A 26,522-nucleotide genomic window follows, 5' to 3' on the forward strand; every position below is an offset into this window, starting at 1 on the left:
CTATGTGAAACTTGAACAATTAAACGTCAACAAATGGCCAAAATGAACGACCGAGTACCTGAGGAGAGATTTAACATTCATGCAAAGTAAAATAAAAATCTGTGAGACAGATTTTCAGCTATTTTTGATTTTACATTTTCTTAGTTTGCGAAAAATCTGTCTTACAGATTTTTATTTTACTTTGCATGAATGCATTTTTTTTTGCCATTAACCGTTCTCAATTTTGTTTGTTGCCCCTTTCCTTTCTGTTTTTCTCGGCCCTTTTACACTGGCTACCTTTTGCATTGTATGTTCTTTCTGGCTGCCGTGAAAAGTTGGAAGTCAATCAATCATAGGCGTAGTGGACCATTTTACCACCGTTTTTTCACCAAAACTGATAACGTTGTTTTTCAATTTGCGACGTCGGAATGTCGTCGATATCTAAACCTGACCATTGTGCGGAAAGGCCTAGCCTAGTACTACTATCTGCTTATCAAGAATATCTGACGACATTTAAATTGATGACGTCACAAGTGGTACAAAGAGCACGACCATTAATTACGCATATATATGCGTAGTTGGTATTCAAAGGGTTATAGACGGCCAGATTTTTGTGGTCCGTTGCAGATTAACGGGGTTCCATTGAAAGAGGGACAAAGGCGAAAGAATACACGGCTAGCTCCGTAAGCGGGCAAGATGCCATCTTGTTGACCTCACGCCCGGTCAATAACCTATATCTTACAAGTGAATATATGAAAGTTCATATATTTGAATTGCGGAGAATGATACGAGGATATGATTGATCATCGCAGTTATACAAGCTTATACACACAACTTAAGCAGTTGTGAAATTAAGCCTGAAAAAAATTCAGGCCTGAACGGGATTCGAACCCATGACCTTTGCGATGCCGGTGCAGTGCTCTACCAACTGAGCTATCAGGCCAACTGGTAGCTGATCTCATTGTCAGTTTGTAATATACCCGTGATCAACTCCTAGTTGACTTGATAGCTCAGTGGGTAGAGTACTGCACTGGCATCGCAGAGGTCACGGGTTCGAATCCCGTTCAGGCCTGATTTTTTTTTTTTTGACAACTGCTTTAGTTGTGTGCATAGCTGCGATGATCAATCATATCTTCATATCATTCTCCGCAGTTCAAATGTATGAACTTTCATATATTCACTCAGTATTCTTCACCATCTACGGGTATATTACGAACTCACAAAGAGGCCACCTCCCAGTTGGCCTGATAGCTCAGAATTGGTAGCCTACCACGGGTATCGCAGAAGTCACGGGTTCGAATCCCGTTCAGGCCTGAATTTTTTTCAGGCATTAGTTTCACAGCTGCTTAAGTTGAGTGCCTAACTGCGATGGTCAATCATATCTTCAACCTAAATCTTGTTGTGAAGTGTTAAGCCCGGTTCACACTAGCGACATAATGACATAACGACATCGTCAAGATAAAACTGATCTTTTCCTTATGTCGTTATGTCGATGTCGTTATGTCGTTATGTACAGGCTCTACCTGGTGGTCAGCAGTCTGTGCTAGTCCCTCCAGGCTCTGAACGTCCCCAACACACCCACCAGTCCGCCCCTTCTCTCTTCATTTCCTGGACATTGGCCTTTGTCAAAGTCCTTTCCTAAAAATTGGTAATTGATTATTAATACTCATGTTAACTAAAAAAAATAATAAAAACAACAACAACAACAACAACAACAAAATTTCATTGACAACTACTTGGCACGCGACGACGCACGTGACGCAACAGCATCAAACCAGTGATGCAAAGCGGGCGGCCATGTGACACGCGCGAAGTGAACTTTCAGCGTCCTTTAGTTTTGCCGGAAGCTTTGGCGGGACGATGGCGTAACGTAAATATTTGCGAATAACTATTTTGTGTTTCTTCGAAGATCATGGAAAGCACCACAATGACAAAGCACGTGCGAGAGTCAAGAGTGTTGATTTTGTACACAGGAGGAACAATTGGTATGAAGAAGACGGATGGAGGTGAATATGACGTGAAGATTTAGACCGGCTTTACGAGCAATTCGATTAGGAATTAAACTTATCCACGATCGATGCATTAAATTGTGTTTTAATAGGATATCAACCGAAAACCGGCTTCCTTCAGACACAGATCAAACGTCTTCCCATGTTGTACGATGAGGAATACAGGAAGGCCGACCAGACGGAAGCCTGCGCCGAAAGTGTCAACAACACACCCGGCTCGAACTCTTCATTGGAAGAATTAGCCATGCCGTAAGTCTCTCTTGTTTTGCATTGTATGAATTTGATCTGTATGATGAAATGTTTGTTTTCTATACATGTAACGTCAGTGACTGTAGTAGTATTAATCAATGATGACATGCATTGTATTGAAATATATTTCGTGAGCAACAACGAACGAACAGTTCACTTCCAAGAACATTTGTTACGTTATTATAAACTGTGTGCTTTTGCGTCTTCAGAAGCAACTTTTATTTCAAATGTTTGTTTACTTTTCAGCCGTCAGTTCAATTAAATATCAACGTGATAGATCAATGACTGGCCATTCTTATTGATGTGCTGTTCCAAAAAATATCCATACTCCCTCCACAGAAAGGATTAGAATTTCCTGGGGGGCTGGGGGGTCGGTAAGACCAAAAAAAATTAAAGAAATGTATGAAATGTATGAAATGTATGGAAAATCCTTTCCATGAAGGAGGTATGGATATATTCTCAAACTGCACAATGGGCCAAAGATCCATAGCTGATGAGCGCAGGGATGGAGTTCAGTGATATTTTAACAAAGGTTGGGGAAAAAATTTGCTTTGTCGCAGCTTTAGATCTGGCAGTTTTATTTGCATGCAGAATTGTAACTTTAATTCTTATGCATTAATTAAACTTTGGACTGTTTACAGTGTAATATTTTAATTTGATAATAATGTTGCCATAGGGAAGATATCTGTTTAGAAACATTGTTTTGTTATTGAAATGTCACTATAGCTCTGTGTTTCACCAGCTGATAGTTGTCTGGTTTCACATTAAAACAATAATAAATAATAGTAATAGCTGATGTGGTTGATATCTTCTCTATGGAAGTCTTACGCATGCATATTTTACTGTCTACAACTTGAATAATAGTGGACACATAAATGATATATAGGGCAAAGTTTCCAAAAATTCGAAAGTTGTTGAATTTCTGAAATGCAAACCAGTTAGGTAACTGAAAATTCTGGAAATTCAAGGAGAAAAGTCAAGACTCTTATGCCGGCTCACACTTTCGTGCCAAATTCTCATGCCTGATTGAAAAATGTGAGTGCAGTGGTTGCAGTTTTGCTTGAGACAATTTCCAAAAATATGTAAACTCAAACCGATGTAAGAAATGAAAACTATAAATTATGTAAATGACAGTACTTCCTTCTTCAAATAGAAAGCACTGGGAGCGAGGTTGCGTTTAGCGATATGCTGATGTCATGATTAACTAACGTCTTTGGTCTGTGTGGCTAAAGCATTTTTTGATAACCTCGTCTTTGGAAGACTTCGGACGTCTTTGGAAGTTTTCGAACATCTTCTTGAATCTTCAGATATGTTTGCGTTGTCTTCAAGAAACCCGGCACTCCCAGGATAAAAATCTCATGCATATAACTCAGAAATAGTTGGCAGGTATACAACCTAATATTGGTCCCTTTGTTAACCTAATATTTATTCCCTCTATTAGCTATATGCTCTAGCTGTGATAAACAGCAACCTATAATTTTAGTTTTAGCTATTTGGACTACAGTTTTAGTTCTGCTTTTCCTATAAGTCTGCATCAGACTAATTTAAAAGTAAGTAAGGAGATCAAAGATGCCCATGGGCTTTATACTTTGTGCAAAAAGAAAAATGTATTTTTTAACTGTTCAACAGCATATCACCACATGGAGTGCGAGTGTTGTACTACATCAAAGAATACTGTCCAATTAAAGACTCATCAAACATGACAATCAGTGACTGGATAGAAATAGCGCTGGACATTAAAGAAAACTACAGTAACTATGATGGATTTGTGGTGATACACGGCACAGATACTATGGCTTATAGTGCATCTGCCTTGTCATTCATGCTGGAGAGCCTTGGAAAGTCTGTTGTGTTTACTGGGTCACAGGTGTGGGCGATTTCTTCTCATGTCATTATTTAATACAATGACTGTGCATGTGGAATTGCTTGCAATTCAATGTTTTTAGTTCAGTGGGTGTTCTTGTTTGTTGCAAGAAAATATCTATATCCACCCCAAGAAGGGTTATTAGAAAAATGAAGGGCTATTGGAAATTTTAAAGGGAGAACGGTTCTTGAAAGCCAAAATTCTTAAAGGAAAGTACATGACTTGTATGATCCAAAACTGGAATTTCCAGAGGCATGCGTGGGGAGGGGGTTTACAGAGTTTATAAATCCCTCTGTGGAAGGGTGATGGATATTTTCTGGAAAAGACCAATAGTGTTGCTCTTGTGTGACGTAAACTCATTGCACCTCATGACTGTATTCTGAAATGCAACAGTTGATCAAAAAGTTACTAAAACGTAGAGAACCCTTATCTATCAAATATGATTATTACCTGAGGAGGAAATTTGTTTGTGTGTTGCTAGCCAGTGACACATATCTGTAATTTTGCTGTTTTTCAAAACAAAGTATCCTCCTCCACATTGAATATTTTATCTCTTTTTTTACATCTAACAGGTACCAATTTATGAGCAGAGGAATGATGGTCGTGATAACCTCTTGGGAGCCTTAGTTATAGCAGGGCATTATGTTATTCCAGAGGTAAGTGGTTTGTTCATTCTTGTCTCTTAAGGACATTCGTGCTAACTGTTTCTGCGCATCCTTATTGCGCACACAAATTCACATGCCATGTCATGCATGAGAGTGCGAACTAAGTAATAAAATGGAGATGTGTCATTCTGATCCCAGAGCATTCCAAGGTATTTTTAACTGTGACAAAATGATATTTTTCCCTGATTAGACACCTGAATGCAAGCTTTCCCAAGCTAGTATTACAACAGACTTTTTAATTTGCAGTTGCCTGAGTTGCTGTTTTAGCTAAATAGTAGTAAATTTAAGTTGGTAAATTTCTACAGATTGATGGAAAATGTGTTGATGGGCCTGTATGACTCCTCCAGTTTGCAGATGAATTGGCTCTAAAGCCTTAATGGCTTAGCTTTTACTAGGATTTTAAAGGTCGGCATACATGAGGGGACTGGTCCCTACGACTAGTCCCTGCAACTAGTTCCCTGTAGAGTTTACACGAAGGGACTGGTTGCAGGGACTTGTCCCATGAACAGTTCACACAAAGCATTTTGAGGAACAAGTCCCAGGGACTTGTCCAAAAAATCCAAACCAGTTTGAATTTGTGGGACTAGTCGCAGGGACCAACTTTTAGACTTTGTGGTCCCTTCGTGTGTGCTGACCTTAAAGTTTTCTCGTTGCACTATGAGATGAGGTGGGAGGGAAGGGCTCTCTGAAGATTTCTGTCAGTTGAGGTTGATTCTGCCTTTTAGGTGAGCCTGTATTTTGCTGGGTGTTTGTATCGGGGCAATCGTTCCACCAAAGTGAGTGCTGGAAGTTTTGATGCTTTTGATTCTCCAAATCTCCCTCCGCTGGTGACAATGAAGGTGAAAATTGAAGGTAAAAAATAATGGTCACTGATTCTATAAATTTGTTATCAAGAAACAACTTACATGTATTTTAAATTGCATTCTGTCAATAGGGATGAGAGGACCAAGACATTTGTGACTTTTTAAATTGCAAGACTGAGAACTCAAAGTGTTTTAAAAAACGTAACACTGCAAGATGTGCGGAAACCTACAGAAAATTTTGCAAGAACAATGTTTTTTGTAGGACCATTTACAACCCCTTGATTTGGAAATTCAAGATTAGAAATTCACTTGTTGAAAATTCAAGATTTGGAAATTCAAGATTTGGCCTCCCAAACATTCAAAATTCAAGATTTGGCAGCCTTGTCAAATATTGAAAATTCAAGAATTGGAAATTTAAGATTTGGCTTGCCAAATATTGAGATTTCAAGATTTGTATTGCCAAATATAGAAAATTCAATATTTTTAAATTCAAGATATTTAAAATTCAAGATTTGTATTGCCATATATGGAAAACATAGGATTTGGAAATTCCAGTTATATATGCCACTGCTCTTTTAAAAGCTCAAGTATTTCTTGTTGAAAATTGTTTCCTTGCAGTCCAGTGGGATGCAATATTTCGTTCAAACAATGGCAGCAAGTTTACAGTTCATACCAACATGAATTCTAACATTGGTCTACTAAGGCTGTTTCCTGGTATCACAGCTGAAACTGTAAGTCAGTATTTTAAGAGTGTTGTTCTTTACCATCTCTCTAGTCTAAATGTGCTAGCTAATGTTATTCTTAGTGTTATATTTAGTGTTTGTTAGTTGGTGTTATAAGTCTTGATTAAAAAAAGGTAAAGTCTGCATGCAAGCCAAGTGGCCCATCAGGCTGGAGCTTATCCCGGTTTCTGTAGCATGAAGCGACTAGGAGTATTTCTACTCCCCCCTGGATGGGATGCTAGTCCATCGCAGTGTTACCCCCAGCATTAAGTTCGCCGGTACCCATTTATACACCTGGGTGGAGGTAGGAACTGTGAGAGTAAAGTGTCTTGCCCAAGAACACAACACAATGTCCGTGGCCAGGGCTCGAACCCAGACCGCTCGATCCGGAGATGAGTGCACTAACCATGAGGCCACCGCGCCTCCCATATCTCTAGTCTAAATTTGCTAGCTAATGTTATTCTTAGTGTTATATTTAGTGTTTGTTAGTTGCTGTTATAAGTCTTGATTAGTTAAGATTTATTGTAAGGGTCATGTGACATTTGTCAACTAAACCAATAAGTGTTAATGTACTAAACTTATAACATCATCGACTGACAAAGACTTTCCACTTGCAGCTTGACTCTTAAGATGACTTCCGTCCAAGTTTTCAAAACTACATTTACCAACAGCAGTTATTTTCAGAACTACCCTCACCCAGACAATCACATTAGAGGAATAACTAATCAAAGCAAATACTCAGGGGTTCAAACTATTTTGTAACTAAGTGTCATTACATCCTCTTATAAGAAATCCATTATGTCTGACATGTCACATCTTATTTGTATATCACGCCATCCACAGGTAAGCGCATTTCTGAAGCCTCCCATGTTGGGTGTGGTCCTGCAGACGTACGGGAGCGGAAATGCACCTAATAACCGTGATGATCTTATTAGTGAAATAAAGAAAGCCACTCGACGTGGGGTATTGATCATCAACTGCACCCAGTGTCTCCATGGACCAGTAGTTGATCAGTATGCAACCGGCAAGGTGAGAGTCCTACATGTAATAATGTACACTGGTATACTATTCATGTTTTTTAACTTCCATTTGGAAAACAGCTTTGTTTGTTTTGCTTTTTGTGTGTGTGCGTGTGGTTTTTTTTGCTTGTAAAAAATTGTCCTTTTAAACCAGACTGCGCTTTTTTCATAAAAGGGGAGTGTTAGACTGCAGTGGTTGTTTAATGTGAATAACGCTTGTCTCCCCCTTCCCATAAAGGAATGCTAGCGTTGTCAGCATGAAATTTGCCAGTACCCCTGGGTGAAGAAAAGCACTGAGAGAACAAAGTTTCTCACCCAAGAGCACAATACATTGACCCTGGCAACAGTTCGAACCTGGACTGCTTAATCTGGAGTCCACTGCACTAACCAGTAGACCGTCTGGTCTCCGGCATACTGTAATAGGCCATTTCCGAGTTACCTTGTGCCTCTGTTTCACAACGACTCCTCACACAAACCTTTCATATGAAAGTGAGTTTGATTTGCATGAAAATAAACCTGTACGGGGAACGCATTTTCATATGAATGGTTTTGCACAAAGACTCGTTTTGACACTGAGGCAAAAGACAACTCGGAAATATTTTGCGTGTTCCCTCCCAAATTGAGAATACTTTCTCTTGGTGTAACCATTATTGCTTACTAGTAACTTTTCTTTTTTTGACCAGGTTTTGTTAGATGCAGGGGTAATTCCTGGGTCAGACATGACTCCTGAAGCTGCTCTCACAAAACTGTCTTATGTGCTGGGAAAGACAGAGCTTAGCTGGAACCAGAAACAAGAGGTATTCTCTATGAATGACAATTGACCTTTGTAGTTCAAGTGGTTTTACATACTTACTGCGACGCTGTGTGCAATACTGCTGCGTTTGTGTTTGGGCTTTTGCTAGCAATAACCAATAAGAACACAAGGCCAACAGTTAAATTGGAATCAAGCACATGAAAGCGCGTCCAAAAAAAGTCACGGTTGATTTTGGTTCTGATGCTGATTGTTTGAAAAACAATGTGTTACTCTGATTGGTTAAGAGTAAATTGCATTCAGCGAACGCAAAGCTAAATTGAACACCTAAGAACAAATTTAAATTAAAGCACTTTTACTAATTGATTTTATTGACAGATTTGTGTTTCGTCTTGTCTCTTGTCAGTTGATGCGAAATAACATTCGAGGAGAACTGACTGTTGCTCATAGCCGAGAACAGTTTTCTCTCAAAGACAACTCATTCATTGCAGCCGTGGCTTCTTCACTGCACATCGGCTGCAGCAAGGTGATGGTTTCTTATACTTTATTGCCCATCAATGTGTAATTTCTCCTTACAGTATCCATATACCGTCAAGCTGACATGTGATGGGAATCAAGGGAATGATCAGTGACAGGATAATGCATTTGTCTAACGAAACACTGATATGAAACACAAAGGTCTTTGAACTCTGTTTGAAGCTGAATAGTGGCCGTGAGAGATCTGTGCTCTAGACTACGAATGCACAAAACACAAAACAAGCTCTTATTGGCTGGATTATAATTGAAAGGCGTTATTAGCTAAATCTACCTATAAACTTGTAGGCTTACATTGAGAGGATGGGGAATCATTGTGGCAACGACTTGTGAGATTTGTGAATCTTATTTGTGGTAGGACTTCTAGTATTTATTATCAGTATTTCACGGTACGTTACGTTTTCACAGGAGATGAAATATATCAGGGACGCGCTCCTTCCAGTGCTCATGAGCTGTGCAACGAGTGCTGGAAATGTAAAGACCCTGGAAGAACTTCTTAATCAGGTGAGCTATTGGCGTGTTAGACATTGTTACAAGGCCAGAATTTTTTTCTTAACAGCGCGCGCTTTCATTGGCCTCTTGAAGGTCACATGACAACTATCAATGAAGTTGTTTCCCGCCAAAAGTCGCTCAGTGGACAACGTTGCACAAGCTGTGACGTCGGAGGTGTTACGATAGGGCTTTCAAATGTGTCAACTCTGGACAGCGTTTACAGATACATGCGTTTTTGGTGAAAACGATGAGCATTTGCGATCGTAGTAGTGCGGAATATAAGCTGCGACGCGTTTACGAACGCGCATTAGTGTGGGCGGCTCCCAGATTTACGTGAATGTTTCGGATTCACCGAGTTCCTACTTTTGCATCGATTTTGCACCGCGTAACTCAAACACGGGTAGCTTTTTGTTGTGCGTTTTAGTTTTCAGTAATGCTGAACTTAAAGGAGCTACGTCACCGTTTGTACATCTTAAAAAGTTTGGCGTAAATTTTTCAAATTCGTCGTCTGCAATCCATTTTAATCTTCTCCATCCTTAAGCGTCCTTTTTTGTTGATGGTTTATTACTATCTCTTTGGTGTTTTTCCATCTTAACAAAGTACTATTTTCAGGTTTCCTTCAATTTAAAGGTAATTCTGTTCGCGGTCAAAATAACTTCAAGGACCGTGACTGAGCTCTTTTATGTCATTAGAACACTACCTCAATCAATCGATATTAGTCAAATAGTGCACGTTTCATCTGCAGGGTGCGGACGTTAATTCCACCACGGACTACGATGGCCGAACCGCTCTTCACGTCGCGTGCGTGGAAGGAAACAGTGAAGCTGTCAAATTTCTATTAAAACACGGTGCCTCTACGCAAGTAAGAGACAGATTCAACACTTCTCCTCTGGACGACGCAATTAAATTCCGGCATAAAGAGATCGTGAAAACTCTTCGTAAGGCTGGCGCTAAGCTGATGAAAACTTCTATGGAGACCGCTGTTGAACTCTGCCGCTTGGCGGCCAAAAATCGCGTGGATGACCTGTTGGTGTGGCAGCTAGCAGGAGTGGATTTAAATGCTTGTGATTACGATAAAAGAACGCCTCTCCACGTGGTGAGTGTCGCGCGCGAAATATTAATTTCCCCTGTAGCTTTAGTAATCAGCGACACCTCTCGCGAGCGTGATTCTCCCCACGGAGAAAAACGGCTGTTTTGCAAACCCTTAAAGGGACACAGTCAGCAGGCTCACGTGCGCATTAGATACCATTTCATAGCTAATTTGCATATCACAGAGACGAGTTCCATACTGTTTTTAACCAAATATGATAAGGTAATATCATAGGATGAGGAAAAGCACACTCAAAAACAGGTTTTTCAGTAAACCATTGAAAATCAAGCAAAACAGTGCGAAGATTGAAGCGGATTTCTAGATGTACTCGACGAGTGTCTTTGATTTCAGGTTGAGGTGAACTCTTTTCAAAGTGGGAATACTAGTGTCCAGGTCAGCGCGGTCCCAAAGCTGACTGTGTCTCTTTAATCTCCTTTCTAACAGTTATACTAGTGTCAAGAATTCTGTGTTTTAGAGAGGCCTGTAGCTGGTTTCTTTTTACGTAAAACTATGCTCGTCTTGCATTCCTCTTCTTGCTCTCTTCTCAGGCTGTTTGCCGGAACAACGCTGAAACCGTCGCTTTCTTGTTGGAACATGGAGTGAATCCATACCTCTGCGACGTTTTTGGCAGCACGCCATTGGACAATGCCAGGTCTTATGAACTAGAGAACATTGTCCACATGTTGGAGGAATACTGCGGAGTGCGGCAACTGAGTATTCTCTCTGTATAGTTGGGAAAAAGATTGTTTGAAGAATTAAGAGGTCTTAAGATCTGTATACAAGTACGAAATTTCACCGCGAGTTTTAAGTGGAACAGAAAAGTAGGATCTTCTACCTATGTCTTTTGTGGCGGGAAAAGTGTGGTAGCTCGATGGCATTATTTAATCACTTTTTTGCGAAATAGAAAGAAGGGTACGAATATACTTGCGCGTCATTATTGTTGGAAAAAACGTGCAAGTTATTTTACCACCAGTTTTCGGGTCAAAATAGTAAATTTTAAAGTTTCTTTTGTCTCTCAATTCTCAAAAGAGACTTGGATACAAAGAAAACACCACCAAATATGGAAGCTTATCCTGAAAGCCTCGGAGCCACGCTAGAATATTGATATATCCAACGTGGCCCGTTGACTTAACAGTTCTCAAGTAACTCAGTTTAAGAACTGAGTCGCTGAAGGGAAGGGGGAATTATTGGAGGGTCCTGGCGGGAATTTCATTGTAAGTTATTTTAATAATTGTAAATTAGTTTTTACGCGCGTTGTAAAATTCAAATCAAACCTCACTATTGACTGAAAGCCGGTGGACTCATTTCGGTCGGGAAGTTATAATCGGTGTAAATTATTTCGTTATTTATTGGAGGGATAATTGTGTCTGAGATTTCGGGGCGTATTCCCCAAAGTGTGCCGTAATTCATTAAGGAAAACAATATGGACACCATATTTATTTTTATATTTAATTTTTGTCTAGGTTTGGAAATCTGATTTCATAAACTAAGACTAATATGACGGCAAAGGTGTAAGAATAGACAAGAGTTAAGGCTGTCTAAATTGTAATACCTGCCACTACCACTACTAGTAGTTGTACTACTACATTGTACTACTGTTAGTATTGATTTTAAAACTGTACAGCATAGAGTGTTTTACGGAATAGAAACTCTGAAAGAATAAAGTTAAATCAAACAAAACGTTCAGTCTCACAAGCTGGTCATTTTGTTCGCTTGAAGTTGTCCCATGTACGCGTCACTCGCTAATGCAGTGAAACTAAATTTTATATCTTCTTAAATTAACGGCTGGTTTTCACCAGCGACGGAGTCGGAGTAGTAATCAGAAGCGTAGAGCGATCCAATCTAGTGAAAATCAAACCGACAGAGTCGGAAGCAGATCACCGATTCTTCCTTTGTCGCTTATGATCAAGTGAAAACTAGATTGTCGGAGCCGCGAGTTAAGCAGAAGCGGAAGAATAAACCAATCGCAATGCTCGATTGCAGGCATCGTGGTTGGTTGGTTCCTCCACTTCTGCATCCGACTCCAACAATAAAATTTTCACCGGGTCATAAGCCACGGAGTCGTGTGAGCGGAGTCGCAAGAAAATGGAAACGTTCTGATTCTTCCGACTCCGATTCCGTCGAGCTTACTACTCCGCTTACGACTCCGATTTTCGATTTTCACGAGGTCGTAAGCGTTGCTGCGACTCCCATTTCGACTCCGTTGCAAGTGAAAATCAGCCTTTACAGGGATTTTTCTGATTTAGACTATTTTTATGCTGGGGATATTTTTCTGGATTCTTGATTGTTTTCGGGTTCATCGTGTTTAGGGTATTCGGAGTCGTAGACATTTGCACTGAAAGGTTATTCAGTGGATGCCTGTCCGCTTAAACTCTTCCAGGCAGACTCGAGTCCGGTAGTGCTCGTCATTCCGTTTTTAACAGTGTTAAGTATCCGAAATCTCCTCAGACGCGACCAGACTGGAACGTCCACCAGCGTGTAAATATTTTCTTTTAGGTATGCGAATCACATACACTGGTATTCGATAATCCTGGACAAATTCGGCGTTGGCGTTGTCCTCGGTGTCGCCGTCGTCATTGTTAAGATCCCTGTATTTGTATCTCGGATGCTGGAAGGTCGATACACTTGTTTAATGTGGGGTCTGTCATCGTAAGTGGCTGCTTTGTGCGTTGCTCATGTTTTATCCCAAGACCAATCGAACGCAGATGAGAGTATCGTGCAAAAACCGTAAAAAATCCTATAAAAAGCAGTTCTTTGCCAAGGTTCTTTTTAGTTCAGCGATTAAGTTGTCGAGCGTTTCGGTATGAAGTTTTTCCCTCCTGCTGAAACAATCTCGTGTACGTTACTTCGCCGATGCAATACCTTTTCATCTTCCTCATTACTACACGGCAATCGTTCGCATCTCCTTCTTCAGTATAGCTTAAGGCTTTGAACACTTAAAGGCCATCGTCATCAATAACGTCGTTGAACATGGCGAGTTAATACTCTGGGCTTTCCCTCTTGAAACCAAGTAATTATTACAGTATTTCTCTTTCCATAGCTTCCGGTTCATCAAATCCGGCCGGTGTCAGAAACTCGTTTGTCCGGTTTGGCTATGACGTCATTGCTTTCTCATAGGCTCACTGAGCCAAGCCTTTTGTTCTTTTGCTTTATAAGTCCGACACCACCCGCATGGTTGGGCGGCTAGTTAACTCCACCGCAATATACACATCTCTCTTAAACTCTCTTATAACAATATAATATATAATTAACTATTCTTCCTCCAATATCCCCTCAAAGCCTCCATTTCATAATTCCCCCAACATGGACATATACTGCATTTCACTATTCCCCTCACATACCTATACAGCCTACATCTCAATGAATCCGCCACATATACCTACACATCCTACATCTCATTAATCCCCTAAATATAGCTACATAGTCTACAGCTCATTAATTAATCCCCCACATATACCTACACAGCCTACATCTCATTTACCCCCCACATATACCATTTCCCTCTATTTACTATGCATATACCTACACAGCTTTCATTGTGTTAATTCCCAACACATACCTACACAGCCCACATCTCCTGAATCCCTCAATCAATCAATTAATCAATCAATCAATCAATCAATCAATCAATCAGTCAGTCAATCAGTCAATTAATCAACCAACCAACCTCATTATCAAACAAGTCTAACAGCGTTACCTCTAGCCCCATTTTCAATTCAGAGAAATATTTCTCGCTTTTCTAGAGATCACTAATAGGCACTCTGTGTGTTCAGTTCTATGGGAAATCTGCGAGTCTGTCGCTGTCTGTTCGCTGATGAAACACGATCGCCTCCGCATTGTCCCTGAAAGGGAAAATTATTCTTGAGTTTTGACTCAAAAAATCATTAATACGTTAAATGGTAGGTCTGGACTTTTACAGTGTGTATTACAAGAAAAACGGTGAGACAACTCGCGCTCGTTGCCTCGTGTCCACGTGACCAAATTCACCTGGATACGAGGTATATGTTGCGATCGCTAAATTCCCGCGTAAGAAATTCCTGTGTAACCATTCTTTGTGTTCCTAAAGTAAGATTCCTGTAAAGGGCGTTTCTGGAAACTCTCGGTTAACAATCAATTTTGTTTATGAAAGATAGGCATAAAACGTTGAATTGAGGGCAGTTTGTGCTATTGATTTTGGCAACCACACTATACAGATTAAAGACACTCTATTTATTCCTTTTTTAACGGGAACTTACATTAAGACCATGAAGACCTTAGAGACGCAAACATTTGTAATAGGCTGTTCAGTTTAGCGTTTTGTTTCGTCCGAGCCTACGGTTCACACAATTCGCTGGCAATTTAATCAAGTTTGGAAACAACTGACAGGCTAAAACGCTGAAGTGACGGGTTTTAGCCACGCAGAAAAGTCTAAAGATGACAATGAGTGGATTAAAAATTAACCTCTAAAGCCCATTTTCTGCGAATAAACAAACAAGTATAATTCACAAATATTAATTGTTAGGTCTATGATCAAGATCTCGTCACTGTATCTATACCATGGGTCAGATCAGGGTATCAGGCCAAATCGAATTGCTACCGGAAGTTTGACACTTGCATTCTGTTTACTTGACATTTTCTTTTCAGCATGAGAGTACACAGGCTAGCATGAGAGCATAGTCTAAACTTTCAAGCAATACACGAATTACTGGAATTTATTCTCGCTGACTAGTTTTCGATTCCTCTGATATAGTATCATTTCATTCCATGAAATAAAGCAACAAACAACAGATTTAAGCTTAAAATTGTCTCGCATAGAGCCGCGAAACGTTCCTTCAAATGAATGATCTCTTCTTCAAGTTTTGTTTTGAATATTCGCTTGTTTCTCAAAAAAGAAATAAGCGCCCTGTCCCGAATAAGAGCCCCGGGCGCTAGATCGAATAATTACGGTAAGTAATAGCCTAGGGATCGCCATGAGCCGATTACTATCATATAATGCCAGGAGCCATATAATGCGCACCTTCCGAGAGTAAGCAAACAGGTATAAATTACGAAAATTAGTCGTCAATCAGGGTCGGATTGGGCCAGATCGAGGCAGATCGAATATTATTCATAAAATTGACGGAAGTGAAAATGTATCCTGTCTACTTGATCTAGCGTTACGCTTGCACTTGTTTGGTTTGGCCTGGACTTTCTTCGAACCAATTTTTCGCGCTTTTTTATTATTCCTCTGGGTGCCCTCGTCCCAGTCCTTCATATGGCTGTCAACTTTGGCTCGGCTGGTCAGTCCCAAGATGGCGACTTCCTGTTACTCTACTGTAGCCTCTTCTTGAGCTACAGCGTTATGAGCGACCCTGGAAAAGCATCAGCGACAAGCTCTAGGCAGAACTTGGAATCCGTCGTTGAACATGGTGAGAATGACGACATTGCCGTTTCAACAGGTGGCAAAAACAGCTGCAGCTGCAAAGGAGATCGCGGACCCGCCGATTCAGAGTCACTTTGTCCAAAACCTCTTCCGGGTCCTGCAGCAGGAAAACAAACGATGCAATCTTCTGTCACTTCAGACGCCTCTGATAAAGACTGTGTGATAAAAAGTTCGTTCAAGGCACAGCTGTCGAGAAGTTTCTTTCAATCGCGATCTTGGGGTTCGGCGTCTGTAGATGGCGGTTCGCCGAGTCCGTCAAAAAGCCGGCTCGGGACTGTTCCGGTAGAAGACCCTATAACACACGAAAGCGTGGTCAATAGTAGAGTGCTGCTGCTGTATACTGGTGGAGCTCTTGGATGGAAGGTGGATCCTGCAGATCTTGAAGGTAAGTAAAAAATATAAACAGGCATGCCAGCTGTTTTTTTTTTTTTTTTTTCCTGAGGGAGGGGAGGTACTGAAAGGTAGCTTGGGTGTGGCAGTGCTAGTGAGGACCTCGAATCCTTTCACATTTCCTGTCCTGAACAGGGTCAGGGTTAATTTGGCCCATACCTTTCAATTTTTTCCTTGTCATTGTTACCTCTACTGTTAATTTAGCAAATTAACCCACAGACATGAAGTTACCAGGGACAGTGCTTTCATATGTTCATTATTACTTAGGATTTTAATTTTAAAGTATTGTAAAGTGCCATGGACAATTAGTGGAAAATAGTGCTATATAAGTGTATATTTATTTATTTATTTATTTATTTATTTTTCAGATTCTTGTTATAAACTAGCTCTCTGATTGCTCCACATTTATTTCATCGTTCTTTTTTCCTGAGAGGTGAGGGTTTTTGGTTGCCTTAATTACCCAACATTTTGGTTGATTCACAGGTTTCCATCTCGATAAGAAAAATGTGTTGAAGGAACTGAAAAAGCTTCCGATGATGCATGATGTGGAGTATGTAGACTATATCGAAAGCAATGTCCTAGTTGATATTCCAGAGGAAGGGATTGGATCAGACACAATAGTAATGCCGTAAGTAAAATGGTAAAAAAGGTTTGTGTTGGTGGAAGTGTTGAATTTTGCTAGAACAAGTTCTGGTTTTGTAGTATTCAGCAGCTTGGTATTTCTACTCCCTTCAAAATTGGATGCTAGTCCATTACAGGGTAATTCCCTCAGCATCAAAATTCACCATTACCCCCCTCCATTTCCACTGGGACTCTGAAACCCTAACCCTATGCTTAAGACCATGATCAGCTTGATTTTGCAACCCTATTCTAGACTAGGCACCAAAGATCCCCTACTCTATCCCAGACTAGCTATTTTTCATGCAGAAACTTTATCATAGTCCAACATGTGCTAAGTAAACCAATGTGTTACAAAGTCACTTCCGACTTTCAATTTCTATCGTAGAATCCGGGTAATTTTAACCCCATTTTAGGCTAAATTATTAATTTTTATACACTGTTCACTTTCCCAGTAAATTACACCCTTTTCTAGAGGAAAACTGTCTGATTTCTATACTGTATCCCAGACTAAACTTCTTGAAAACCATACCCTTCACAGCGACACATACCCATATAGCTTATATATGGGAGTACCCCCATCCCCCAACCCCAGGTCATTACCTATACACTTGTGTGGCAAAAGGCATGGTGAGAGTTTTAGTATCTCGTTTATGAACAGAGATCCTGGGCAAGGCTCAAACCATATTTTCAAGGAAAGTACTATAAACAGGAATTTTTTAAAGGGATGGGAAGGAGAGTGTTACACCAAAAAGCCCTTCATGGAAGTGGTATGGATATTGTTTGGAACACTCTACTGAACTATTTGTACTGCAGATTAAGTGACAGTAAATAAATACACTGGAACCTTGTTAATAGTCGGTCACCGATGGGACACAAAAATCTGGCCATATTAATGGGGTTGCTGTGTTAAAGGGGTTCTTTAAATAAGAAAATGACTGACTGAGCTTTTGTTCAGGCCAGAATAAAGTGGCCGTAATAACAAGGTGGATCTATTAATGGGGTGGCCATAAGGCAGGGTTCCACTGTGTTTATTATGAATTTTTCATTCTTCTTAGCGTAAGCAAGTATGGAAAGCGCATCTTTATTGATGTTCTTGAGATGAAGGAAAGTGACGTGGTTGTCCACTCCAAGGATCAAGACATTCAAGATTGGTCAAATATCGCTTTACAGATCAAAGAATACTATGAGAATTATCACGGCTTTGTTATTCTTCACGGCACAGATACTATGGCTTATCTTGCATCTGCACTGTCCTTTATGTTTGAGAACCTTGGGAAATCAGTTATCTTTACCGGTTCACAGGTAAGCCTAGAAATAAGCATAGAAACATAGATAACCTGATTTCTGTGAAAAGACTGCAAAACACATAAAAGCAAATTAACTTGCTGAGGTGATGTGTTTGCTATTTTGATACCAGTTACCATTCATCTATAAATTAAAGGCTACTATGCAATGGTTTTAAATCTGATATGAATTTTATTTTTGAGTGGTAAAAAGGTATGTATGCAATGAATGAATAAAATATTGTTTTCTTTTAGCACGAGGAAAAAAATTAATGTACATTTTGAGGTCACTCTCCAAATCAATTATCTTTTATTACATGCTAGACAAAACCATGGATGTAAAGGTAAAGGTTAACAGAAACATGCATTTTTTAATTTTTATTTGACTATGTGCCTTTCACACAGTATGCCCTAAGTGATCATTTAAATGATGGAAGACAAAATCTACTAGGAGCTATAATGATTGCTGGTCATTATGTCATTCCAGAGGTAAATACATGTAGTATTTTGAAAAATTAATTCCTTGCTTTTATGTTGTGTTTGGCTAAAAAAAAGTAGAAATAATACATTAAACCTAATTTTCTTGCCATTGAAATCCCAAAAGGTGACATTATTCTTCCATGGAAAACTTTATCGTGGAAATCGTGCCTTGAAGGTAGATGCACGCAGGTTTGGCGCCTTTGATTCTCCAAACTGTCCCCCATTGGCTACGGTAGAAGCAGGAATTGAAGGTATAATAAAGATAGGTCTTAAGCTGGTGGAGGTTCTAGAGATCACTTTGAGTCGATTTCTGAGCTGGATCCCTCTTATTCAGTTTCCAGGAAGTCTAAGGCTGGACAGGTTGTTGCATTGTAGTTTAGACAGGGGGTACACTTCTCTTGTGTTGAACCTCTCCGCCCTCTCAATAAAAAGAGCTCACTTTACTTTCCTCTCTTTTTACTCTTAGGGCAGACAGGTGACACATGACTTGATTGGGGGGCGGGGGCCAGTCTAGTTTGGTTGACATGTTATGCATGACTTGGGCCAGGGAGGGTTCACAGTTTTGGTTAGGGTTGGTCGGGGGGAGGAGCATGGGCTCAAATCTCTTTCTATCTCGTCTTTTCTTAGTGTCTGAGCTTTGTGCAGTAAACATATGCTAAAATACCTGTTTTCAGACAGCTTTGCAGTTTACATTCTGAATGTTCCTCTGACATTTTGCAAGTAGCATTATACAAAAGTCGTTCAGCCATTATCATTAAGTTGCCAATGTTCTGCATTTTAAGTTTCTTTTTCAGTGTCATTCACACTAAAAATAGTTGACTGTGGCCTTTTCAAGCTTTTTAGTCAATTTTCCCTTGCCCTTTTTAGTTGAGTGGGAGGAGCTGTTTAATGAAAACCAAGCAACTAAATTCAAAGTCCATACCAAGATGAGTTCAAGAATAGGAGTGTTAAGAATCTTTCCTGGTATAACACCTGAGGCAGTAAGTGCTTTAAAATGTTTATTTACACAGTTCATTTTGTCATGTACAGTGCATTTTATGGTTCTCTATCTGAAAGTACAACCATGGATTTCAAATTTCGACAAGTAATGTAAAACTTGCAAAATAAGCTGTGCTACTTTGAAATAATTGCTCAAAAGGTCTCATTTGAATTGTCACATACTTGGGGTTCATCAATAGGGTTAAAAGGCAGTTAATCAACTTGTACAGCATAATAAACAGCACCACACGAAAGTCCTGCTTGACAGCTTTCATTTGAATGGTTACACACTAGGGTTTCATCCACGGACTTAAAAGCTAGAACCACCTTGTACAGCATGATAAACAGTACCACATGCAAGTCTTGCTCAATAGCTTTCATTTGAATGGTCACACACTAGGGTTTCATCCACAGACTTAAATCTAGAACCACCTTTTACAGCATAATAAACGGTACCATATGAAAGTACTCCTCAATAGCTTTCATATGAATGATTACACACTAGGGTTTCATCCACAGACTTAAAAGCTAGAACCACCTTGTACAGCGTAATAAACAGTACCGCATGAAAGTACTGCTCAATAGCTTTCATTTGCATAGTCACACACCAGGATTATAACTTGGATACAATTTCCCATAAGTTAAGCTTTGTTAAAAATGTGGTTGCAGAGTATTCAGTTCTATGACCCTCCCCTCCCCTCCCCTCCCCTCCCTATTAGGTGCGTGCTTTTCTGGAGCCTCCCATAGAAGGTGTTGTCCTTGAAACCTATGGCAGTGGGAATGGACCAGATTCACGAGAAGAACTCCTGGAGGAGATACGAGCTGCTGCCAAGCGAGGAGTGATCATTGTCAATTGTACACAGTGCTTGTATGGCCATGTAGTAGACTCATATGCTACAGGAAGGGTAAGGAGAATTCCCACCATTTCTTTTAGGGATTCAAGATCAGGAGATAATTTCTTCTTAAAGTATCAACACACTTTTAAGTGGACAGGTGTTAAGAAGAAAGAAAAACATAATATGTGTACAGTGTCTTGTTAGTAACAGTAAAAAGACCTTCCATAAAATTGACGCCAATTTAAAAAGTTCCCACATTTTCTACCAGAAACATGCCCTCGTAGATATCGCCTCCAGGATTTCACACGGCCATTTTTCCACGAGGTTTACTTTCGCGTCACGCACGACGGACTAAGTGAAAGAGGCGCTACTCGTAGTCTGAAACGTTGATCATTTTCTTTTTTAATTTTTGCCTTGCCCTACATGCAATACAGTATTTACGCTACATACGCTTCCACCTTACGTCTTCAGTAGACTACGAGCAGTCTCTAGAGCTTCTTTCTCAATCTGTCCGGCGTGACGCAAAACAACGCGCGCTGGGACAATGGCCGCGCGCTTTAATCTTTAATCTTTAATAAGTATACTCCTGAAACAGTGGAACAGTGGAACTATACTAGGAGTTGAAAATAACATAATAAAAGCAGGTCTTTCCGCGCGTTTTCTCGGCCAATTTTTGCTCTCGGGCGTTCTTTCGTGTCGCGATTAAAGAGGGGCTGCTCGCTTTGTCCAAGTGGTTTTAACCTCAAATGGCGCCAAATAATTTTTTGAACTTGAACGAAAAACCGTTACTAACAAGACACTGTATTTAATTCCCTGTCAGATTTTGGTTGAAGCTGGTGTGATATCAGGCAATGACATGACTGTGGAGGCAGCACTGACAAAACTTTCCTACGTACTGGGACATGACGACCTCTCGCTTGAAGAGAAGAAAGAGGTAAAACGCAATCAACTTTTAGGGGTCAAATAAAGTCCTAGCCACGCCCATATTGATCTGCTTTAGGGGTTTAATTCAAATTTTCCGACGAGCATCCCTGACTTTTTCATATAGGAGTACCCCCCGGGGTGGCTGTCACATATGAATGACCCACGACTTGCAACACACCACGAATCTCACTGTAGCTCAGTGGTTAGAGCATCTTACTGGTGTGTTAATGCTCATAAGTTCGACTTCCCTAGGACACTCAGTTTTCTCTATCCATTCTCTTGACAAAAAGTAATTGGCATAACAAGTCCATATGAGCTCATGTGGGTGCAACCTCTCTAAACTCATCCACCCTCATAAATCTGATTCAAAGGCCTTTTTTGATCACTGCTCAAACTGTTTATGGCGTTTTTTTCAGATGATGAAGACGAATCTACGCGGCGAGTTAACATTGTACAAAGACGACAAAATGCACCAGTTTTCGTTGCGTGACAATGAACTGATTGATGCGGTGGCCTCCCATTTCAAAGTTGGATCAACCGAGGTAAAAATAATTTAAGAACACTCGCAAATTTAGCGACTATAAGAAAAGCCCGTGACCTTAAGTCAAATGTCAAGATATAGGGGGACAGTGCCTGGGAACTTGTGATGACCTTAACAGGCGGTCTCAATCTCAAGAGACGAATTCTCATTACTCATTCTCATACATTTCTTATAACATTAGTCTGGAGAATTAAGATGTACATCAGATCAAGACATTATCGCTTAGTTTGTAATTTTCTTTATACTGGTGATGACCTAGCTTTGCAGTTGAGTGAAGTGGCCACCTCTCTACAAAGGCTATGTTTTTTTCGTTCCGGCGGACGGTCCATACATTCCCTCTTATTTAAACCTCTCTACAACCGCCACCTCTCCACAACGGCAACGGCCACAAAAGAGCGTCCCAACTTCCAAAATAACCTCTTCACAACGGCCAGTTAATCCACAGCTGAAGAACAGTGTTTACAAAACCCCATTTTTTATTGTAAAAGGTCACGAACCTTGATCCGTATCGCGCGTCGTTGGTGTCTGTTTCTGTTTGGTTTCTGTCTTATTGATATACTTAGATTGTGTTACGTATTTACAAGCCACATTAAGCATTTTTTTAAGATACAAATGTTGAATCCAAAGGAGAAACCCGGTGTCATATTACATCCCTACCTCCCCATAACGGCCACCTCCCTACAACGGCCACTTTCCTCTGTCCCCATGATGGCCGTTGCGGATAGATTGTATATTGGTCTCACTGAAGAAATAGCCGCTCCACTTGTGACCAACAGGTTGTTTTTTCGTGTCACGCATTTCTCCATGACAGGAAGTGAGGTTTATCAAGCAAGCGTTATTTCCGGTCTTGATGTGTCACGCTGCAAGCAGAGGTGACATTGATGCTATGGAAGAGCTGAGCCAACAGGTGACCTCTGACCTTTCGTAAATTTTACTACAGTACCCACATATTGTACGTAAAACCTGGCTTTCCTGACCACGTAAGTGCGTTTTTGGTTGCAGTTTTGTAGCTTCGCTTTGTCTTTTTTACAGGGTGGCGTGTTGAATATAGCCACGACTCATGATGGTCGAACTCCACTTCATGTAGCGTGCCTGGAAGGTCAGCTGCAAGTCATTCGTTATCTCCTTGTAAAAGGCGCCTCACCGCACGTTATTGATAATCACGGTCAAAGCCCTTTGCACGATGCTATTCGCAGTGCCAACGAGGAGGCTATTTTACTCCTCAGGGAGTTTGGAGCTCATTTAGGGCCCACCACCGTGGACACGGCCCTTAAAATGTGCTCCCTTGCCGCTGATGACAAGGTTGATAGATTACAGGCTTGGCACTTAGCTGGAGTTGACTTCAATGTTGGTGATTACGACAGGAGAACGGCTCTGCATGTGGTAAGTGTACTGTTTTTAACCGGGTGGGAGGGGAGAGAGGTGGCTGGCCGCTTTTGGTCAGAATCTTCGCTACGTGCCCATTTCCCGCCAAAAAAAATCCGAGTGCAGGAGCCGGAAGGGAGGGGAGGGAGGTGGCCTTTTCTGGTCAGAATCTTTGCTCCCTGCGCCTTTCCCGCCAAAAATCCCCGGTGCATGAGAACAGCAAATACCTGATTAAGGGTGGGGCAGGTAAAGGCCCTATTTGGTTCTAAAACCTTGCTCTTATGCTGCCTACAGTGCTCTTGTCACCAAATCAGTATTTGTGATATTTCTTTCTTGTTGTTTTTAGGCGGTTTGTCGAAATAATTTGAAAACTGTGAAGTTTCTGTTGGAATGTGGTGCTGACTTGAACGTGCGTGATCTCTATGGACTCACTCCCCTGAAAAACGCGGAGGTTTTTGAAAACAAAGAAATGACAGAACTACTACAGTCTGCGATGGAAAAGAAAACTGAGCCAAAAGACGAATGAGGATGGAGATACTACGCTTGTGAGCTTCAATGAGAAATGAGGATCGATCAGAATAGAGGGATAAAGGAAAGGTTGTCAAGGGTTTACTTCCGTTTTCTCTCTAATCGGCCGACATGAGCGCGCGATTAAACTAGCTGACAGAGTCCGACGGTCGACATTATCTTCTTGTGAAACGAGTGGGAACTCTACTAGCTCATGAAAGCTTGAGTAGGTTTAAATTCGACGAGGGAAGCACGACGGTCGATGAGAACACATGTGAGTTAGCGAAAGTTTGAAATGTCGCCGACTGGAGTTTCGTTTGATTCAGCCACAATGGGTTGTGTACAATGGAAAGAAATGACTCAAAAGAAAAAGTTGAGACGTTATGGAATGACGTTAAGCTGTTCACCTTTCGTTGCAAACTCTTTCCGAATTTCGTGACCGTTCGGGCCTTATGGTTGGTTTTGGTGTTTTCTTGCTGTCTTTTTAATTACAAAAGAAAAGAGAAGTCTAGGTATTAGATTAAAGAAGGTAAAATGAAATCAGCACAGTCACGGTCACTAGCCTTTCTTTACCTTTTAACGCAGTTGACCCACAATTACACCGGTTACTACAATCTAGGCAAGTCCCCAAAAGAAATTCCATCTTGAGCGGCCAACGTATTTCGACTTAATGACACAACACTTGAAAAAAGAAACTTGCCAAATGCACTATTATGGTCTTGAAAGCTTGTCTTTCTTAACACAGACACCACTTCTGTTCTTTGGTCAGCTGCACTGCATGATAAGCACATGCCAGACACGTGATATGTAAATACCAACTGGCACATGCCAAACACGAGAATGTTTGCGTCAATAGGCACACGCCACAATTTGGATGCTAAGCCACGTGACATGATTATGTCCTAGCATGGCTGAGCCAACCAGTGTGGTCTAGTCGAAACAGATTCTGTGAACAAAGTGCCGTGTACGACGCTTCGTCAGCAACAAGACAGAAGTCTGCACTTGTGAATAAACAACAGAAAATACTGTTTCAATAGATCAGCTTTGAAGTTGTCAAAGTGTAGACGATGTCAATCTCTTACTGTACAGTTTGATCCAGCTTAAAAGATTCTGGAAGTCTATCGAGTGCCTTATTGTCTCAACCAGCCATGGAACCCAAGTCGGGTTTTAAGATTCTAATTGTTCTACGCTTGGTTTTTTCGACCACGGTCATGGCCGCATGATCGACCCGCCGAGCCGAAATTCAGCCTGGCGGTACGGCTTTCCTAACCCGCCCCACTACACGGATAACGAGCTCAACTGTGGGGGATTCAATGTGCAGTGGAAAACCAACGGAGGGAAGTGTGGAGTTTGCGGGGACCCGTACCACGAGAAGAACCAACCGCACATTTATCCAGGAAAGTACGCTAATGGTATCATCACCAAGACCTACAGAGAGGGCCAAGAGATTGAGGTGTTGATCGAGATTACCTCCAATCACATGGGGACGTTTTTCTTTAAGATCGGAGAGCTGGATACAGAGCCCATCACAGAGGAGAAACTGGTTTACCTGCTGAAGCAACCGAACGGTCAAGACTACTGGAAACTACCAAAAGGTAAGGGGTGTCAAAAACCTAGTTTCTTATCCATAGAAACCAGTGTTGTTGTTGTTTTTTCCCATCTTGACGACAGACGTCAACAGACAAGAACGCTTGGTGTTACTCAGACTTCTGTCGCACGATTACAAAGCCGCGGCTACAAAATACTGAGGCTCTTTATGAATCCCTTTGGTGCGAAACACAATTCAAACTTTCTGAACCCATATTCTTTTTTAATCAATAGCCGAAAGTTTGCTAGTTTATCCCTTAATAGCTGTTTTTCATCACATCTTGCGTTGAATAAGATAGAAAAGTGACCTCACGTTGAAAGTGAAAGGAATGACATACTTGCGCTTGCTTAAGACACGTGCTTTATGATGCTGTTTTCATTTTAGGTTCAGGCAACGATGTTTTTAAAATCAAGCTCAAGTTACCCGCTGGCTTAACTTGCGCCCGTTGTGTTCTCCGATGGTGGTGGAGGATTGGGAACAACTGGGGCTGTACCGACAAAGATTGTGGTTTGGGCGGGAATGCGAAGCAGGAGACATTTGTCAACTGTGCTGACGTCACCATCACGAAGAGTGACGGCAGCGTTCCACCGACGCGCTTCCCTCCACCAACCAAGCGGCCGCCGACGAAGCCCCCTGCCACAGATGCGCCAGACCCCAGTAAATGTAAAGCTACTGGTCCCTGGAAAGGAAATGCAAGCATGGATGACTGGTGCAAGCGAACATGTGGCAGCGGTTACTGCCCTAGCAACATGTGCGCCTGCTAGGAAATTGGCAAGTTGACCAGCGGTGTATTGTAGACGCGAAATGTGTGTAACTCCTTCACGTTAAGAAAATTAAAATAAAACTTTTACCCCATGCAGTTGTTTTTTTTTATATTGACGATTAACTAGAGCGATTTAATTACTTTTAAAGGGATCCTCCACTCCCGAAACAAATCGTGCAAACAAATTAATGGCAATACACGTAGTCAGTGCAGAGAAGTGTTGACGAAAAATTTGGATTTAAACCTCTCAGGATGTTATCTCGTACCGCAGTTATCCCTTTTTGAAACATAGCCAAATTAAGCTACCTTTAATTTATTTTATTTAGAAGAATCATACTCGCTACATGTAATGAAGATCCTATCAGACAAGCTGGGAAAATTTAAACCGGAATGGATGATACACAGTTTGAAATTTTTCTGAACGATTAAATGCCTCACTAGAAGAATGATAGAGAGTGCCAACGACTGTCATCCTAGCCCTGGTCAAACTAGGAGGAGAGAACGCGAAAGATGATGAAACCTATCGACGGCCTTCATACAACTGTTTTTTCATCATCATTGTTATCTAGAGCGCGGTTGGCGCATAAGGCCATGCATGTGTCAACAATTCTTTCCAGCTTGCAAACATGGTTTTACCACCCCTCCTACGCCACGTGCTCGCATCTACG

General features: G+C 41.0%; 3 protein-coding genes and 2 non-coding genes across 7 annotated transcripts; 4 read left to right on the forward strand and 1 right to left on the reverse strand.

The window, feature by feature from the left end:
* Window positions 1–849: 849 nt before the first annotated feature.
* Window positions 850–922, reverse strand: Trnaa-ggc (transfer RNA alanine (anticodon GGC)). The gene has a single exon. It is a non-coding gene; the product is annotated as a tRNA-Ala (tRNA).
* Window positions 923–978: 56 nt separating this feature from the next.
* Trnaa-ggc (transfer RNA alanine (anticodon GGC)) lies at window positions 979–1,051 on the forward strand. The gene has a single exon. It is a non-coding gene; the product is annotated as a tRNA-Ala (tRNA).
* Window positions 1,052–1,304: 253 nt separating this feature from the next.
* LOC145484021 (L-asparaginase-like) lies at window positions 1,305–10,936 on the forward strand. Of its 2 annotated transcripts, XM_081462619.1 has the most exons (12): window positions 1,305–1,985; window positions 2,081–2,237; window positions 3,867–4,104; window positions 4,674–4,757; window positions 5,492–5,618; window positions 6,188–6,300; window positions 7,135–7,320; window positions 7,994–8,107; window positions 8,468–8,587; window positions 9,004–9,099; window positions 9,833–10,183; window positions 10,726–10,936. In XM_081462619.1, the coding sequence occupies exons 1-12, from the start codon at window positions 1,892–1,894 to the stop codon at window positions 10,906–10,908; spliced, it is 1,863 nt and encodes a 620-aa protein (XP_081318745.1). In that variant the 5' UTR covers window positions 1,305–1,891; the 3' UTR covers window positions 10,909–10,936. The 2 variants fall into 2 exon arrangements, with proteins under 2 accessions (XP_081318745.1, XP_081318744.1); XM_081462618.1 differs by having other exon boundaries at window positions 9,833–10,789.
* A 4,263-nt stretch (window positions 10,937–15,199) lies between these two features.
* LOC145484022 (60 kDa lysophospholipase-like) lies at window positions 15,200–24,053 on the forward strand. 2 transcript variants are annotated; one of them, XM_081462621.1, is made up of 12 exons: window positions 15,200–15,963; window positions 16,452–16,596; window positions 17,645–17,891; window positions 18,278–18,361; window positions 18,477–18,603; window positions 19,220–19,332; window positions 20,050–20,235; window positions 20,987–21,100; window positions 21,507–21,632; window positions 22,443–22,538; window positions 22,664–23,014; window positions 23,343–24,053. In XM_081462621.1, exons 1-12 carry the CDS (start codon window positions 15,411–15,413, stop codon window positions 23,520–23,522), a joined length of 2,322 nt encoding a protein of 773 aa, XP_081318747.1. In that variant the 5' UTR covers window positions 15,200–15,410; the 3' UTR covers window positions 23,523–24,053. The 2 variants fall into 2 exon arrangements, with proteins under 2 accessions (XP_081318747.1, XP_081318746.1); XM_081462620.1 differs by lacking the exon at window positions 23,343–24,053 and having other exon boundaries at window positions 22,664–23,333.
* A 59-nt stretch (window positions 24,054–24,112) lies between these two features.
* LOC145484023 (uncharacterized) lies at window positions 24,113–25,983 on the forward strand. The gene is made up of 2 exons (XM_081462622.1): window positions 24,113–25,098; window positions 25,476–25,983. The coding sequence occupies exons 1-2, from the start codon at window positions 24,723–24,725 to the stop codon at window positions 25,853–25,855; spliced, it is 756 nt and encodes a 251-aa protein (XP_081318748.1). The 5' UTR covers window positions 24,113–24,722; the 3' UTR covers window positions 25,856–25,983.
* The last annotated feature ends 539 nt before the right edge of the window (window positions 25,984–26,522 follow it).

The sequence above is a fragment of the Orbicella franksi genome, chromosome 4 (assembly GCF_964199315.1).
Source record: "Orbicella franksi chromosome 4, jaOrbFran1.1, whole genome shotgun sequence".
Classification (NCBI taxonomy): domain Eukaryota; kingdom Metazoa; phylum Cnidaria; class Anthozoa; order Scleractinia; family Merulinidae; genus Orbicella; species Orbicella franksi.

Excerpts from the sequence above, each read along its gene's own strand:
- LOC145484022 (XM_081462620.1), top strand. The coding sequence starts at position 15,411 with ATGGCTGTCAACTTTGGCTCGGCTGGTCAGTCCCAAGATGGCGACTTC. Across the intron at positions 18,362-18,476 it reads GTCATTATGTCATTCCAGAG|GTGACATTATTCTTCCATGG; the intron begins GTAAATACATGT and ends AAATCCCAAAAG. Across the intron at positions 19,333-20,049 it reads CTGGTATAACACCTGAGGCA|GTGCGTGCTTTTCTGGAGCC; the intron begins GTAAGTGCTTTA and ends CCTCCCTATTAG.
- LOC145484023 (XM_081462622.1), top strand. The coding sequence starts at position 24,723 with ATGATCGACCCGCCGAGCCGAAATTCAGCCTGGCGGTACGGCTTTCCT. Across the intron at positions 25,099-25,475 it reads CTACTGGAAACTACCAAAAG|GTTCAGGCAACGATGTTTTT; the intron begins GTAAGGGGTGTC and ends TTTTCATTTTAG.
- LOC145484021 (XM_081462618.1), top strand. The coding sequence starts at position 1,892 with ATGGAAAGCACCACAATGACAAAGCACGTGCGAGAGTCAAGAGTGTTG. Across the intron at positions 5,619-6,187 it reads AATGAAGGTGAAAATTGAAG|TCCAGTGGGATGCAATATTT; the intron begins GTAAAAAATAAT and ends GTTTCCTTGCAG. Across the intron at positions 6,301-7,134 it reads CTGGTATCACAGCTGAAACT|GTAAGCGCATTTCTGAAGCC; the intron begins GTAAGTCAGTAT and ends CGCCATCCACAG.